This window comes from Mirounga angustirostris, unplaced genomic scaffold (genome assembly GCF_029215605.1).
Source record: "Mirounga angustirostris isolate CCGP_5_RB_7025 unplaced genomic scaffold, mMirAng1.0.hap1 SCAF_1, whole genome shotgun sequence".
In the NCBI taxonomy this organism is placed as follows: Eukaryota; Metazoa; Chordata; class Mammalia; order Carnivora; family Phocidae; genus Mirounga; species Mirounga angustirostris.
In genome coordinates, this window is record NW_026991709.1 from 16,059,962 (window position 1) to 16,077,411 (window position 17,450).

A 17,450-nucleotide genomic window follows, 5' to 3' on the forward strand; every position below is an offset into this window, starting at 1 on the left:
AAATGTCTATGCTTATATAATCAACACTTTTTAAAAATACACCTGAAGTTTCATTAGCCAGTCTGAAACATTTTTTTAAATGTTACCTGCTAGGGTAAGAACACAACTTAAAATCCTCCAAGTAATAAGTTTTGGGGGTAAGTCAGTTTATTGATGCTATAACCCACCACCCAGACATATTTAATCACAGAGGACTTAAGGAATTCAGAATCCTCTCCAGAAACTGGAAGCAAGAATAAAAACCACTATGACAATACAAAACCATTGTAAATTTTTAGGTATTTTCCCTTCAATATTTTAATAAACATGATTTCTTCTGGCATGTGTTTAATTTTAAGTGAACATGATTTTACAGTTAGTCTTTACTTCTTTATTATTATTATTATTAATTACAGCCATTTTAAAAGCCGAGAAAGCACTCTTTGAAACTATTACAATACTCTCTCATAAAACAGGAGGTACGCTTGTGAGTTCAGTACTTTGGCTGTAGGCACAGCTTGCACATGTGTATCACTGATGTGAAACCACTGCCCTTTGGTTGACTGCATTTCGAAATCTGTCGAGAGAAAGTTACATATAAATGGGAAGATTCAAGTTCATTATTTTTTGGTTTTGCCATAATCGGAATACCAGAATTTTCCAAGACCTCTTACCTTGTGGAATATCACCATGGAGAACGAGATTAGAGAGATGACTATTCGCAGCTCTGGTCTTGGCATAGGCAGTATAATGCCCTGACCTCATGGTACCACTGTGTTCAACGACTCCATATAAGGAATACAGTACCCTCGTATTTTCTTCAGCGACATTCTTTCAAAATGAACAGAATTCAAAAATTAGTTCTAGTCCCATTTATAGATGCCAGTGGCAAGATCACTTTATGCAAAGGGTGGCTAACCTTTACTTTGAGAATGTAGAAATCAAGTTCGACCTTGACTACGACTTTTTCCCTACCTTTACCCAGCCTACTGAGTACTGTCACCATGGCTTGATGTTTTTATTGCTTTTATTAGAAAATCACCATTGCTGTTTCTCTGCTAGAATCATAAACCAGAGGCCACTTGCTGCAATTGCAGTTTCCTGGCCCAGATACTTAAATAACTGAACTTGCCAGTTTCTATATGAGTCCTGGGCTCTGATAATTGCAAAATACCTCAATAGCGCTACCAGTCCAGTTCCTCCCTAGACTGTAAGCCTTTTTTAAGATCAAGAGGATAGCGTTTAAGTTGTGCCAAAACTCCCCCTTACATTTACACATGTCCCCTAAAGATTCAACTTCTCACTTTCACCATCTAGACCTCAGAGCCTGCTTATTCTAAAATCCCGTATGCTGTAGGGCAGACTGGTAACAAGGAAAGGCATTCTCCGAGCAGGGGGCCACTTTCAGACAACTTCCAACCTAGGTTCTCTTGTAAAAAGTCCTGAATGGGCATCACTGTCCTTCCACAGAACTGTCATCTCTTTAAATCTACAGCCCCCATTCACTGGAAAACTTCATACTTCACCCCAAATCCTGTCTGCTTCCTTGGGGAGTTCATGGGTTGTGTGCTTCCCAGGGTTTCTGCAGCCATCCTGTTTTCACTGCCATACCCAGGACTAAATTCTGCAATGGGTCCTCACTTGGAACTGTTCAAGTCTTCCCATTTTTCTAGTCTCAGCCCACAATTCTGTTCTTCCAGTTCTCATCTCACCTGTCCCCTCTCTCTCCAACCTAACTGGATGCTCCAGTCCTCATTTTCTCCTGGCTGATGAAGCCTCTCCTGGCCTCATTCCCCGATCAACTCTGTGTCTTCTCTACTCAAAATGGCAACAGAACAGCAGTGTCTGCGTAGACCCCCACCTAAGACCTACTGATGCCCAAGTGACATGCACACATTAAAGCTGGAGAACTTAGACCACATGCATCAGTCTTAAAAATAATCTCTTAACACCCACCACCAGCCTTGCCAGCACATTGATCAGAAAATCCTACTCTGGGTGGATTTTCTGGAATCCTACTCTGGGCGCCTGGGTGGCTCAGTTGGTTAAGCGACTGCCTTCGGCTCAGGTCATGATCCTGGAGTCCCGGGATCAAGTCCCGCATCGGGCTCCCTGCTCGGCAGGGGGTCTGCTCCCCCCTCTGCCCTCTTCCCTCTCGTGCTCTCTGTCTTTCATTCTCTCTCTCTCAAATAAATAAATAAAATCTTTAATAAATAAATAATAAATAGATAGATAGATAGATAAATAATAAATAAATAAAATAAATAGAAAGAAAGAAAGAAAGAAAGAAAGAAAAGAAAGAAAGAAAGAAAGAAAGAAAGAAAGAAAGAAGAAAGAAAGAAAGAAAGAAAGAAAGAAAGAAAGAAAGAAAGAAAAGAAAGAAAATCCTACTCTGAATCCTACAACAAACCCTTCCCAACCCCACACCCAGACAGCTGCTATTCCTAGGCAGCAAAATTACATACCCTGCAGATTGATAAACTCACTGAGGACTCATCAGGATCTCGCATGTGACTACAATCTTGTAACTTGTTCCTTAGCTCCCTAGTTCCATGGATTTCCTTCACAGCAACTGGCCCATTCCTTTAGCCTCCCCTTATCCCCCAAACCTTTACTAATCTCTGCTGTTGACTTCACCCCCCACTTCAGGAAAACGGAGATACAACCTACCCAACTCTAAGTTGCTCATTCTTGGCAACCCACCAGCTCTGAAATACCTTTCTTGAAGGATTTTAAATTTTTAAATTGGGAGGCAGGACAGGAGAATTTCTATCATTTCAAATTTTGCACATAAACTTTATTAATGTTGATACTGAAGCATTTGAAATCTGAATATACTACTATAGCTTCTCTGTCCAAATTCTTCAACATGGAGATTTGCTGAGATTGTTGGTAGTGTCCTCCTCGTCTACATATGCCTCTTACACTCAGCTGCTCACCGGAGTTGTCATTAACCGTCTCTTCTCTTTCCCCATGCTCTACTCAGGGGATCCTATCCTCACAGTTTAAACCACCACCTATGTATTGATTTCCAAATCTTTTTTTTTTTTTTTTTTTAAAGATTTTATTTATTTATTTGAGAGAGAGAGAGAGAGAATGAGAGACAGAGAGCATGAGAGGGAGGAGGGTCAGAGGGAGAAGCAGACTCCCTGCCGAGCAGGGAGCCGGATGTGGGACTCGATCCCGGGACTCCAGGACCATGACCTGAGCCGAAGGCAGTCGCCCAACCAACTGAGCCACCCAGGCGCCCTTGATTTCCAAATCTTTATCTCCAAACCTAACCTCCCTGCCCTGAGCCTCAGGTGTGTACATCCAAATGTTTTCTAAACAAAGCCCCATGGATATTTCAAAAATAGCTGAAACTCAGTGTATCCAAAACCAAACTCATTATCCTTTCTCTACCTCCCACCCTCTCTTCTTCCGGTACTTTATACCCTACCTCAGCTAATGGTACTCCCATCTGCCCAGCTGCCTAGTCACTCAAGCCAGGCCTCAGGAATCATGCTCAACACCTCCTGTTGTATTAACCTTACCATCCATTTCAAGGCCTCTTCCTCATCTTCCAGAGCCAATCCAATCACGAGTCTGGTGAATTTTACCTCCTAAAATACTCTTGCAATCTTGCCTTCTCTTACCCTACTTGAAGTCCTCACCATTGACTAAATTAATTCAACAGCCTCCTAACTAGAGAGTCCCTGCCTCTCTAGTCTTTTCCTCCTAAAAATCTAACCTCCTCCATGCTTCAGCAAGTAACCTGTATAATACACACATCTGGCTATGTCACTCCATTGCTTTAAACTGCTCAGTGGCACCCTACTACACACCTAGTAAAGCCCAAGTTCCTCACAACGATAATCCTCCAAACCTCATTCCCATCTCACTTCTCTGGCTTCACCTCCCAGTGTTCTCTAGGATTTGTACTGTAAGCTCTACACTGCTTCTCCTGCTAGTCACTAGTCCCCACCACACCACTGTACACATCTTTGCTCCAGCTGCTCTGTTCTCTCTGCTGAAAACTAGTTTCCTCTTGACTCATCACACTAACTCTTACTCCTTCTTTAAGTAGTGGTTGAGGTGTGGTCTACTTCACAGAGCCTTCCCTGAACTACCAACATATTGGGTTAAGTGCATAACCACCCTGCTCTGTGTATACCAATCTTAACACTCAACCATATTAAACTGAAATTACCTGCTGATCTTTAGTTTTGTGCCCTCAGCTCCCAAGACAATGTCTGCCACCATAATAGAAATTCAAAAAACGAACCGAATTTAACAACCTAATATTCAAAATGATTCATCACAGATCTTGAAATTATAATGGTACAAAGATCAAAGACCCATTCTACTCAGTCATTCTTATCAACTTTATACTTGAGTGAGTTACTGTTAGAGTATCTGGTAAATAAGCTATGATTTCCCTTTAAAGGATTTTCCCAAAAAGACCACTTTCACTTACCTTACACTTGAGGGTACAAAAAGGAGCCAAATCTAAGATTTCTGGAAATTTTATGTGTTTGTTAACTTTGCGAAGGTTAAAACCAGCCTAAAAAAAGGGAGATAATAGATTTGAGTTCTTTTCCTGGAAAAGCTGTACACATTAAGTAAACTGTAGTCCTACTCTGATGCATAAAACACCAACATCCAACCCTAGGTTCAATCTTCTCAGGAGACTCTTTTCTTTCTGACCACTAAATGATTTTTGCTAGGTGCACACCACACACACACCCCAACGCATTAAGAAATCTGCTCCCAGGGGCGCCTGGTGGTTCAGCTGGTTAAGTGTCTGACTCTTGATCTCAGGTCAGATGTGATCGGGCACGTTGAGGGTGGTATGGCCACAGACTTGATCTCAGCTCAGGTCCTGATCTCAGGGGTGTGAGTTCAAGCCCCATGGTGCACTCCACACTGGGAGTGGAGCCTACTTAAAAAAAAAAAAAAAAAAGAAAGAAAAGAAAAAAAAGCTGCTCCCCTGAGAAAATTCTCAGTGTTTCTGCTCTGGCCATCCAGAAAAGCCAGATTAGTTCAGAGGTTTTGAGTGCTTAAAACTCAGCAATAGCAGAATACTTTTCTGTGGAGCACATACTCTCTGCCTCCTTTCTAAAACCAAGCTTAGTGCTTGGTTCATGGAGACCCACCCAGTTAGTCAAACCCATACACCAACCACTGGAGAGAAAATGTTCTAAAGGTACTTTGGGAATTTGGAACTTAATTTAAAACTTGTAGTGCTTACAACCAAAGTCTTCCAGAAAAGACAGGGTCAACAAAATGATGAAAATCCAAGGTATCAATGTTTTTTATGAAGGGTCAGTAAAAATAAGGTACCACACCCAAAACAGAAAGAATATCACTACTTTTCTTAAGTGTGAGATACAGCTAGTAAACTGGACTTTTTTTTTAGCCTGAAAAAAAGTTAAGAGTAAGATGCTAATTTTACTAAAAAGGACAACATGAGTTCTAGTAAAACTGAGGAAGGACTGCGCCTACATGTCTCCTCCACCTTGACAGGCGTCTTCATCTAAGTTTTTGTCATGCCCAGGTATATTTCTTACTTCCCTATTTTTTTTAAATTAGAACTAGGAAATAACAGAAAACCAAAGAAACACAGTAATATGGTGAAACAATAACAAATAAAGCAAATGTTACATATTTAAAACAAATTTGAGCTAACAAAGGGGTACCTGCTGAAATCTCTTTAAATGAAGAGTGAGAACAGGAGGAGCAAGAGAAATTAGCATCTGCTTTTTGGCATTGGTATAAACATGTTTCCTTTCACCTAAAGAAAGAAATTTTAGCAGCATGAAAATCATTTTAGACTTCTGAAGCATTCACATTTGCTATAAAATCATTTTAAACATCTAACACAATTGATTTATCTTTAAACTTTCTGGAAAGGACCAGATAATAAATATTTGGGGCTCTGTGGACCAAGAGGCAAAATTAAGGACATTTTGTAGGTATCAGTAAAAATTTCCACAAATTCCCACAAATTTTACTGATGTAATTCAAAGTATAGCAATAACTGAGTACGACTACAGTCTACCAAGGAGAACGGAATTATTTTTGGAGAGATACCATTTAATTAATTGGGGCTCAAAGTCAGTATTTCCTACCACTGAATCATTTTCAAATGTTCATCAATAAAAAACATAGACACCATACAAAAACCTAACTGTGGACAATAGTTGGCCACTGTTTGCTCTAAAGCAAACAGAAATGCTATAAAATCAACACAATTTACTTTTTATATTGACATGCAAGCTAGACTTTTTAAAAGTTTCAATAATTCTAGTAAGAGTCCTTAGGAATCCACAATCCCTCCTTATCCCACTTACCCAAGCTCAAAAAAAGGGGGGTGGGGGAGAAAGGGAATCATCACAATTTTTCTGTTCTATATTTGAGGGAGACTAGAAGAAAGCACTGTCCTCCCAGTACCTTGCACTGGGCATGTCACAGAAGTACATGAATGAAATGAAGTGTAGCTTCCTGCATTCAAAGGACAGGGCCAGTGCATATGCTGACAGGAAACCGAGCATACGGAGAAAGAGCCGCTATCTGTAAGGTCCCTGTTGTAGCAACAACCCAGTGGGATGATCTACCCACAGACAGAGGTGTTGGAGAGCAAACGGTCCCACTCTATCTGCTGTTCAGCTGCCACGGAGTTTTAGCCACTTTAATCTGTTTGTTCAACCTTCTGTTAAAATATTTACACAGGGGAGGGAACTTACTGATGCCATGCAAATCCCGATACAATTAAGAGAGCAGGATTCTACCTACTCCGTGCAAAATGTGCCCCCGAACATTAATTTCACTTTCAGCGAGAGAATCTAAATTACCTTTTATGTTTGCCTTTGGTCCACTAAAGTGTCTCCGGGTGCATACTTCGCAAAGCAGTTTATTTGCCTCTCGAAGTTTCTCGTTTCGGGTGAACTGATATAAACAATGTTGGATTGAACACTCATCAGTATGGAAAGCTTCCCTGTTTGCAAGAGTACAGAAAGCAGTTTCTGGATCTTCGTTTACAACTTCATATACCTTGGTCCCAGGAGAATGACTCTCATTCAGCATCTCTACATTTATTTCGTCAGGTTGAAGAGCAGGGTTCAAGTTAAGGTTTTTGAAACCACTGGAAATGTCCACCTCACCACTCCCTTCTGTCAGATAGGCACCATTTAAATTCATAGAACAGTCAGCGGGAGGAGATGCCAAAACCTCCAGATCATTATCCATGTTGACGTTGTTCATATCTATTTCTTCTGTGGATTTTTGATTGTCAGTTTCACTTTCTACCATTTTTTCTTGGCCATTCAAATCTTTCTGATTAACACAATATTCTTTATGCCTAATGTCCTCTTCTGAAATATGGTTGGATTTAACATCCACTTCTCCCTGAAGTGACATTCCAACCTCACATTCATTATCTTCAGGATGGTCAATGGTACAGATATCATTTAAATGAAGAACTTTTCCTTGAATTTTTTGTTGTCTTCGTTGGTTCTGTGCAAAAAGCATAAAACATTAGAATACAAAAATAAAAAAGGAAGAAGAAAAAAAAAAAAAGGAAGAGAAAGAGCATACATGTACCACATCAAGTTTTTTTGTTTATCAATCAAAAAATTTATAAGGAAGACTGCACTCCCAGAATTCTGATCCTTAGAGCTCCTTTTACTATCAGGGACCAAATAAATTATGAAGAAAGTTCTTTCACTGGAGGAAAGCAGGAATAAACCATCACCAATCATCAAAATATTGTGACGCGGGGCACATAAAAACATGCAAGACATAGTCTGTGTTCTAAGGGAAGTGACCTAGACAGGGTAGTAGACAGGACAGAAATTGCCAAATCCAAGCAGCCAAGTATGAAACCATGTTGGGAGTCCAACTACACAGAGAGCAGGAAGGGATGTATCCATGTGAGTTAATGATTATCAGGTCAAGGTTGCACTGAGGGAAGAAAAAAACAAAATGAAAACTCAAGGATGCACAAGTACAGGACTGCTTTGGGCAGGATGGAGGAAAACATCTCAGGAAATAAACGGCCCCAAATTAGGGAGGAAGCAAGGAAGCCTCATGAACAGAGGACAGTAAAGGACTTCCCTCCTAAAATCATTTTTATTTGCCCTCTTTGCAGCCTATTTCCAAGCAGAGTGGGGAGAAAGGCATTTCATCCACATTCCTGTCACTGGAATGCCTAAAGACTCAAAGTGAAATGACAATCCCCATGAGGCTAATCTGTAATACCAGAAGGCTGAGACACACGCAGGACACAAACATTTTCCACTTTGCTTCAGCTACAAACAGGGTTACAACATGAAAGAAAAATGGAGAAAGGATATAAGCAAATACTGGAAAGAAAAGGGAGCACAAATGACTGAAACATAAAAACATCCTTTACTTATATTAAAATAAATGGAAAATAAAACTGCACTGAGAAAATATTTTCCATCTATGAAACTGGCAGAAATCCAGAAGTTTGATAATACACTTCTGTCAAGGATAAGGAGAAACAGCAAGTCTCATTGTTGCTGGTGGGAATATAAATTGGTACAGCCTTTGTGGAGGGCAACTAGGTAACACTTATCCAAACTACAAATGCCATCCCTCTTCTCAAAATGTGCCATACTGATAACAGGAGTATAGGATTATTCACTGCAGCACTGGCTATTATATAGCAAAAGACTACAAACAGCCCAAATCAATAGAGAAACGGTGAAATGAACGACAGTACATCCATAAAGCAGAATATTATACAGCTGTTTAAAACAACAGAATCCTTGTGTCCTGAAATGGAAACATCTCCAAGAATCCAATTAAGTAGAAACAAAACACAGGGTCCAGAACAGTGTGTATAATTTTTTTTAAAAATTAGGAGGAAAAAACAAGACTACATATTTGTATTTGATCGTATTTTTCAAAAGAAACTCCAGAAGGACATATGAAACTAATGAAAGTGGTTATCTATGTCGTGAAAGGACAGGGTTGAAGGGGTACTTTCACTGTGCATCTTTATATATTTTTAAATTTTTGAAAGTCAATGTATTAAGAACTCAAAAAATTGTTAAAAAAGAACTAAAACTCTTAAAAGTTCTCACAAGCAGGGGTGCCCAGGTGGCTCAGTCAGTTGGATATCTGACTCCTGATTTCGGTTCAGGTCATGATCTCGGGGTCATGGGATTGAGCCCCATATGGGGCTCCGTGCTGGGCTGACATGGAGCCTGCTTGGGATTCTCTCTCCCTCTCTCTCTATCTCTCTCTCTCTTCCCACCTCTGCCTTTCCCCCCCACCCTGCTCCCATTCTCTCTAAAAAAAAGGAAGTTCTCACAAGTAATGCAAGATTACAAAAAACAAAAGCACAACCTTTTCTTTCAGTCCAGACTTCAGACTCAATAGCTACAAATATAAAATTAGAAAAGCACAGTTTTCTTCCTGGTTACCTACCTTGGCTTGCTTTTTGGCTTGCTTCTTTGCTTTCTTCTGTAAGTGCTTACTTGTTCCCGAAGGAATGTCACTCCTCTCTTTCATGTAACTGTCATTATCTTTCTCCCCCTCGCTCTCTTTATCTTCATCCTCCATCGTCTTTTTCAAATTTTTATCATTTATACTTTTCTTACCACTCTTAAAATATGGGCCAAAAATAAAATTTTACAACAAATGATGAAGAGATTTCATGTTAACCTAAATATTTTTCTACTCCTATGTCACACTGGATTTACTTTCTATAATGTTTGAAAATATATCCAGGACAAAATTCATTCATCTCAAATACTAGAAAGCAATCTTATATACTGAGAAAACAAGCCAACAAACAAAACAGTAAAAAAGGCAACTTCACATGCCAGTAAAATAGAAAGAAATATCATGCATTTTTTTAGATATGTGCTGCATCCCACAGTAATTATGCCCCTCTCTAACTGCGCTTCCTGTTTATCAGTGATTTACTTGTCCCACTACAAGCATTCCTTTTTATCCTTTTCCTTCTTTCTGTGTAAATGAGAGTTTTAGAAAAAGAGAAAATAAAGTAAATTTGGTTAAGACTTTAATCACTAAGTAACACTGATTAAAGGGACCCTGAATTCATATGAAGTTACATAACGATTTATCCATTATTCAGATAACAGGCTTTCTTTTTTCCAACCACTAGCTGACGGAACCAAATTAATATGGCTTAAAACTGAGATACTCTCTATTAACATGTATGAACTGAAGACTGTAAGGGATTTATGTTTAGTCTTAAATAATGAAAAAAAAGTAATTTTTTATATAAAGAAAATACTTCCCCTACATGTCTACCAATCAAGCTAATTATCTATAAAGAATTCTAGACACACCATCTATCTTCTTCTAAAATAAAAAAGCATTTATTCCAATTTCTATTCAAATCTTTAAAATTCTATCTCAAATACATTTAAAAAAATTCCTCCAGGGGCTAATGTACGAACTTGGAAAAGAGTGGCAAGGCTTCCCTCATAAAATCTAACATGCGGGGAAAATCTACTTAAATAAAATAAACTCGATACATCTTACCTGATCATCTAAAACTGGTAGAGACAAATCAAGGAAAGATTCATGAACCAAGGAGACCTTAATCAACCAAAAAAGATAAATGTAAAAAGGAAGGAAAAAATTCATTTTAGACATTATATAATAAGATTATGGTGGGGGGATTACATTTTTTAAAAATTCTTAAGAAAATGAAAAATTACACAGTGTTGAGGGCTTTGGGTTAGGAGAAATAAATTAAAAAGTTAAACTAACTTCTTTCAGACATAAGGAGTGTTCACAGTCCCAGGAAAGAACTATGAAGATTTGGGAAGCCCAACAAAGAAAACCTTATGAAACTAGATACTTCTGTTTTTGAAAGACACAACTGATGAACTATACTTTATTAATATTAATGAATAAATCCAGTTCACACTACATCAACTTACAGTTCTACATTCATCACACATGATTGTACTAGTTAGTTCACCACCAAAGATGCGGTCGACAAAACTTAGTACAGATTTTTTCTTTTCATAATCTAGAAGGGGAAAAAAAGTTTATCAATTATCCTTATATAATTAATTGAATAAGTTAGAACTATTTACTTACCTATCTAACCCTAAAATTTTATTTTTAACTTCCTATCCCACAGGTTTTCTCTGTTCATAATTACCATAATTTTATTTTATGCTATAGTCAGCAGCAAATACTCCACTTTTGAGCATAACACAATTTAACACAATCATGTCTCGTGAAAAAGAAAAAGTTCTTATCCTAGATCTAGTCAGTGGAAAATAAACCGTGCAAGTCAGTGAGACCTCCTATACCCACTAGTAAAATGAACAGATGGGGCCAAGCTGGATGATACTCTAGATCACTTCTAGCTCTACCACTCTAATAATATTCAGCAGCAAACTTAGGAGAGAATGCACATAACTTGCTTTTAAACTCTAAGACTGAACTCCATTCAAAATCAAAACAAAAAACAAACAAACAAAAAAATCAGGAAAACATTTCAGACAAAATCTTCCTTTTACTTTTTCTATGTTCCCAGAAACAATCTTGGTAAGTTTAATATAAGACAATTTTACCACCTGGTCACCCAGTTTTCTAAATACATGGAATGTATAAGCCTTATTCCACTGATAAGTGTGTCCATTTATACAGAAACACACTTGATGACAGAGAGCACCAGCAGGGCAGGATTCTCTCCGCTACTGGCCTGGCCCTAAAGGACACCAGAGATGCAAACAGGTGCTATGTGTTGATTCTAAACTGTGCTTCACAGGGGTGCCTGGCTGGCTCAGTCAGTAGAGCATCTGACTCTTGATCTTCGGGGTCATGAGTTCAAGCCCCACAAAAACAAAGAAACAATAGAAATAATATAGTAGCCACGAGTCACTTGTGATGATTTAAATTAAAATTAAATAAAGGTAAAAATTTAGCCCCTCAATTGCCCCAGTCACATTTCAGTGGCTGAATGGCCACATGTGGCTAGCGGCTACTGTATCAGAGAGCATAAATATGGAAGAGTTCCATTATCACAGAAAGTTCTGTTGGACTGATCCATCCTAAATCTTTACATGCCACACAACAATAATAATGAAGTTGGCACCATGATTAACAAACCAGCTACTGACAACTCACACAGACAAGTGTAACTCACATGTCACTGCTCATTAGAAATACAGCTGACCTTTGAACAACATGGGTTTGAACTGTGTGGGTCCACTTATATGTGATTCTTTTCAATAAATACAGCACAGAACTGAAAATGTATTTTCACTTCCTTATGATTTTCTTAATAACATTTTCTTTAACTTACTTTACGTAAGAATACTGCACATAATACAGATTACAAAAAAAAATACATGTTACTTTACTGTTTAGGTTATCAGTAAGGCTCCTGGTCAACAGTAAGCTACTAGCAGTTAAGTTTTTGGAGAGTCAGAACTCAGAAGTAGGGCGCCTGGGTGGCTCAGATGGTTAAGCGTCTGCCTTCGGCTCAGGTCATGATCCCAGGGTCCTGGGATCGAGTCCCGCATCGGGCTCCCTGCTCCTTGGGAGCCTGCTTCTCTCTCTCTCTCTCTCTCTCTCTGTCTCTCATGAATAAACAAATAAAAATCTTTAAAAAAAAAAAAAGAGAACTCAGAAGTAGATTTTCGACTATGCGGGAATGGGGCGGGAAGAGACTGGTGCCCTTAACCTCTGCATTGTTCAAGTGTCAACTGTGTAAGCTTTTGAAAAATAAAACTGTAATCTCATTTTAGCTCTATCTTTATAAATTTCACTATAATACAGCATAAAAATATACCAAAGTTAAATTTTTCAAAAATATTCACCTTTGGAGTACTGAATAATTTTTTTAAATCAGTGGTGATAAAGAAAAATTATGTTAGTAACTGTGAATTTGAAATACAAGTGCCAGCAATCTTGTCCTAAGTTACAGAAGAATTCAACTATAGTGTGTTAGTTCAAAAAGTCAGACATTACCTTTAACTTTATTTTTTAGTTCTTCATCCAATTTCTCAGTAGAATTACCAAATGCTTTAAGAATTCCTTTACTCACTCTCTAAAAGTAATAAAATGGGTATATATACACTATTAAAATTTTGAAGTTTTATAGTTATTTTCCTTAGAAAATATGTAATCAAGTCAAGAAAGTGATCAAAAATTAGCTCCCCAAACTTACTGAATAAAAATTAGTATTTCCAAAGTCACATTTTCAAAATTAATTGAAGGAGCTAAAAAAAATTACAAAACCATTACTAACCCCTGAACAAAGGCACTGTCTTACTTCAAGATTTTAATCTATTCAAACCAAAGCTTTTCAGCACATGCCCACCTCCTTTGGAAAGACCACTGAAATATCATGTCCAAGAGCAGACTGTTTAAATGAGAGCTATAGGGGACTCCAGCGTTCAAAGCTGAGAGCCACCATTACTGGGTGACCTTGAACCAGGTCCCGAACCTTATTTACACCCTGGCTTCACAGTCTATGGAATGAGAAAATGATTAACAGCATCTACCCCAGAGAACGTTTGTGAGGACCAAGTAAGGTAATTCACATAAGATTCTGAAAACAGTGCTTGACATAAAATAAGAGCAAAATAAGTATTATCACTAGTTATCACTTGTTATCACTCGTATTACTATTGTTAATTATACTCAACATCCCCAAATACATTACTTTTCATCTGGCAATTTACAATTAAAAACGTAACTATGTTCCCTGACTCTTAAAAATGAACATACTTCCTAGACTCAAAAAGCTGTGTTAAATCACACTCAGAGTAAGAATAAGAATGCACTGCAACTGGGAACTGTTTGGGGAGAAACATTTTCCAATAATCGGGAGCTCTGCTGGCATAGGCTAGTACAACAGAATAGAACTAAAGAACAATAATGCCCCAACCAGCAAGGAAAACAGAGCATCGTGAAAAGGAGAATCATTTCTAATTCTCTTCTCTCATTCTACTGAGTAAAATATACCAGTTGAAACCACTGGCGTAGAAAAAAAGTTTTAAATACAATGGCCTCAGTAACTAGTTTCATTGCTGTAATAACCCTCTAAGGTGCCAAATGCCTGACAAGTGAATGACGATGGGATTAATTATACTGGTCAAAATACGCTAACCTGTTGTTCTTCTGCTCTCATTCCATCCAATAAATAGCGAAGCAGCTCCTGGCTGTCCTGCTGCTGACAGCCTTTAAACCGTACTGCTCTACGGAAAAAGAAGACAAGACACAAAGAAAAACAATGATGAATCTACCAAAAAATCTTCTTGTAAAAGATCTTTACAAAATCCTAGGATCATATCCCAAATCTCAGAGGGTTCTAGTTTCTCAAAATTTCCACTTAGTTTGACAACACCCTTAGCAGATTTAATTTTCACATTAAGTTCATGTTTTTTAACCCAAATGAAATAAGCCATGCTGTAATATATATACTGGGCTGACTCTAACGAGTTTTTCATATTATTTCTCAGCACCTTACTGATGCACTGAAAACAAAATCAAAGCAGATACTCACTTTTTACAGACCTGAGAAAAGAGTTCTTTAGGTGTCACGATTCCCTTTTTGGTCTCTTGCATCTCATTAAGAAACTGGCTCATGGCTAACGTAAGAGGGCCTGGAGGCTCAAGGTTTATTTCTAAGGGTTCCTGAATATGGGAATAAAAATTACTTTCTTCAGTCAAAGTACGGAATCATTTGTTACCAAATCGTAGCTAGTCAACTTGTTAATGCCAATGTTCCTGATAGAGCTGTCCCATTTAAAACTTCAAAATGTACATCAAAAGATGTAGAAAGTTTCTGTTCGTTGACTATGAAGAATTCAGTTCTACTGTTTTAGTTTTAGAATATCAGGAGCAGACCACCTAAGAACTGAAAGAGCCAGAGCAAAATGTGAATAATAAAAATGGATACGTTAAAATTCATTTTGCTACACACAATTTAAGCCACCTGAAAAGCTGTTGAAAATAATAATGCGTGCCTAGGGCTTCACGCCTATCAACAGCTTTCCCAAGGACACCAAACACCAGAGCACAGCAGAACATGACATACACATAGCAAATAAATCTAAAGGCTTAATCTATTAGCCTGAAAATGTTTAACTCAGTAGCCTAAAATAAAAGCAAACAAAACAAGTAAAAAAAAGGTGAGGGCGCCTGGGTGGCTCAGTTGGTTAAGCGACTGCCTTCGGCTCAGGTCATGATCCTGGAGTCCCGGGATCGAGTCCCGCATCGGGCTCCCTGATCGGCAGGGAGTCTGCTTCTCCCTCTGACCCTCCCCCCTCTCATGTGCTCTCTCTCTCTCATTCTCTCTGTCTCAAATAAATAAATAAAATCTTAAAAAAAAAAAAAAAGGTGAAAATGAGGGCGCCTGCGTGGCTCAGTTGATTAAGCAATTGCCTTCGGCTCAGGTCATGATCCTGGAGTCCCTGGATCTAGTCCCGCATCGGGCTCCCTGCTCAGCAGGGAGTCTGCTTCTCCCTCTGACCCTCCCCCCCTCTCATGTGCTCTCTCTCTCTCTCAAATAAATAAATAAAAAATCTTTAAAAAAAAAAAAGAAAAAAGGTGAAAATGAGCATCAATTCTTTAAAATAATTTTGAATGCGGATATTCAGAGAGGAAAATTACTGACTGTAAAAGAAAATCTTAAAGTACATACAGTTAGTGCCAAATCGGGTGGTTCAATTTTTACAATTGTTCCGGACATTTTTACTTCTTTTAGTAGTTCTCTCAGCACTGGTGTTTGTGACAAATTCTGGAATAAAGGATGGAAAAGAAAAGGAAAATTATTTAAAAGCAAATCAAATATTTATTTCATCACTCAAATATTTAAATAATCCAAGTATTTCTTAAGTGTCTACTCTACCAAAACAGAAAATCACTATCAACACTGCAGTCTTCATTGTATCTATCTTAGGAAACAAAAAGTAACAGCATGCTCTTCTCCCCCACCTTATTTGGCTCCTAAGTTCTTCAGTTCAGCGCTTACTCATCACCTCAAAAGGGCACTGCCTACTGTCCAACATGAAGTAGCTACCTTACCACCACCACCACCTGTAACTAGGTATTTGTTTCTGTACTAGGTTATCCTGTACTTCCCCCACCTGAGTACAAATTCCTTGAAGCCAGGGGCCATGTTTGTTTTGAACTCTAACGCACCCCAGTGCTTAGTACAGTGTTTTACTGTCATGCAAAGTCAACATTTCCTTAAGTATTCTTCGAAAACTCAGAAATAAATTACTTGGGGAAAAAACTTAATACTATAAGTAACAAGTATGCAAAAACATCCTATAATGTGAGGAAAAAGATTTTTAAAGAGGGAAAAAAATTAACATTGGCACCTGCATAACTGCATTGAAGAAACATGTATTTCCCAAATTACTGAGTCCTTTCACAGTTATTTGGGAAGCAGAATTCGTGGAAGGATTTTCTTTAGTCATGTTTTCCTTTTTATCTCGCTCTTGTTCATTTTTACTCTCCTTTTCTAATTTTTTATTTTCAAGTTCAATGTTACCATCTTTTGCTGCTTTAAGGAAAAAAAAAGGAAGAAAAAAAGACCCAGCAAAATGTGTAATACAACTATACCAAATGCAAAGTTATACTTGGGACAGAGTACTAGAATTTGTGAATTTTTACCTAACATCATTATTCCCAGCTGTTTGATTTTAAATGTTTTCTAATAAATATAAGTAAATTACCATCACCAGAGAAAAACCAATAAAAAATATTCAAAAGTGATGGAAGCATTAGTTTGACAAATGAAACCAAACAGTGTATGTTTGGCATAAACCTTCCTCTGTTTACTGCACAGTTTTTTGTTTTTTGTTTTTTTCCAAATGAGCACATCCTACCTTATGAAAATAGAGTATAAAGCAATCAAGTAAAGAATGTGGACATGAAATAAATTTTTAAATGAATGGGTCAAAAATGAATCCTGAAGTTAAGAACAAACAATGCTGGCCATGCAAAGATACTCTGTGACTGTAAAAATCAAAACAAGCTTAAAGCAGATGATGTATGCCAACCCAATTAATTATGTATGAAAAAAAGCTGAAAAATATCTGGCCTTCACTTTTATATCATCCAAACACAAATATAACAAAATAAATTCAGTATGAGGCAGGTCTCTCTCAAGCCCCCTACAGAAAGGGTATCACTGCTCATTACTTCAGCTCATCACAGACTCTTTATCATATCTGACTAGACTGTTCCTCAGATTCCCTTCTAACACATTATAATAATCTCTATTCCCACTGTTTTACATTCTTAACCAAAAATAGTGTTACAGTTTGAAATCAACCATAATTCATTTTACTCAGGTATATGTAATGCTGAGCAGTACAAATACATTAAGTAAGATATATTAATAGATACACTAAGATACATTAGTTAACATTACAGTATACATTATATACATTAAGTTAAATAGATACATTAAGTTCACATTAAATAGATACATTAACTTAACATTACAGTAT

The 17,450-nt window shown here is 37.7% G+C and overlaps 1 protein-coding gene across 8 annotated transcripts in view; it reads right to left on the reverse strand.

Annotated features, from left to right (window-relative positions):
* USP16 (ubiquitin specific peptidase 16) overlaps nucleotides 1-17,450 on the reverse strand; it is a 27,900-nt gene continuing 10,450 nt past the window's right edge. For 5 of the 8 annotated variants that reach the window (XM_045902582.3, XM_064579689.1, XM_045902584.3 and 2 more), the window contains 13 exons: nucleotides 16,314-16,498; nucleotides 15,632-15,727; nucleotides 14,492-14,622; nucleotides 14,096-14,183; nucleotides 12,952-13,030; nucleotides 10,905-10,996; nucleotides 10,501-10,557; nucleotides 9,415-9,591; nucleotides 6,813-7,473; nucleotides 5,658-5,752; nucleotides 4,436-4,522; nucleotides 654-810; nucleotides 2-556 (listed from right to left, as the gene is read on the reverse strand). In XM_045902582.3, coding sequence (XP_045758538.1) covers nucleotides 432-556; nucleotides 654-810; nucleotides 4,436-4,522; nucleotides 5,658-5,752; nucleotides 6,813-7,473; nucleotides 9,415-9,591; nucleotides 10,501-10,557; nucleotides 10,905-10,996; nucleotides 12,952-13,030; nucleotides 14,096-14,183; nucleotides 14,492-14,622; nucleotides 15,632-15,727; nucleotides 16,314-16,498 — 2,030 coding nt within the window. In that variant the 3' untranslated portion in view covers nucleotides 2-431. Of the gene's footprint in view, nucleotides 557-653; nucleotides 811-4,435; nucleotides 4,523-5,657; nucleotides 5,753-6,812; nucleotides 7,474-9,414; nucleotides 9,592-10,500; nucleotides 10,558-10,904; nucleotides 10,997-12,951; nucleotides 13,031-14,095; nucleotides 14,184-14,491; nucleotides 14,623-15,631; nucleotides 15,728-16,313; nucleotides 16,499-17,450 lie in introns of all 8 variants that reach the window. The other 3 variants (XM_045902588.3, XM_045902590.3, XM_045902587.3) reach the window with 3 other exon arrangements.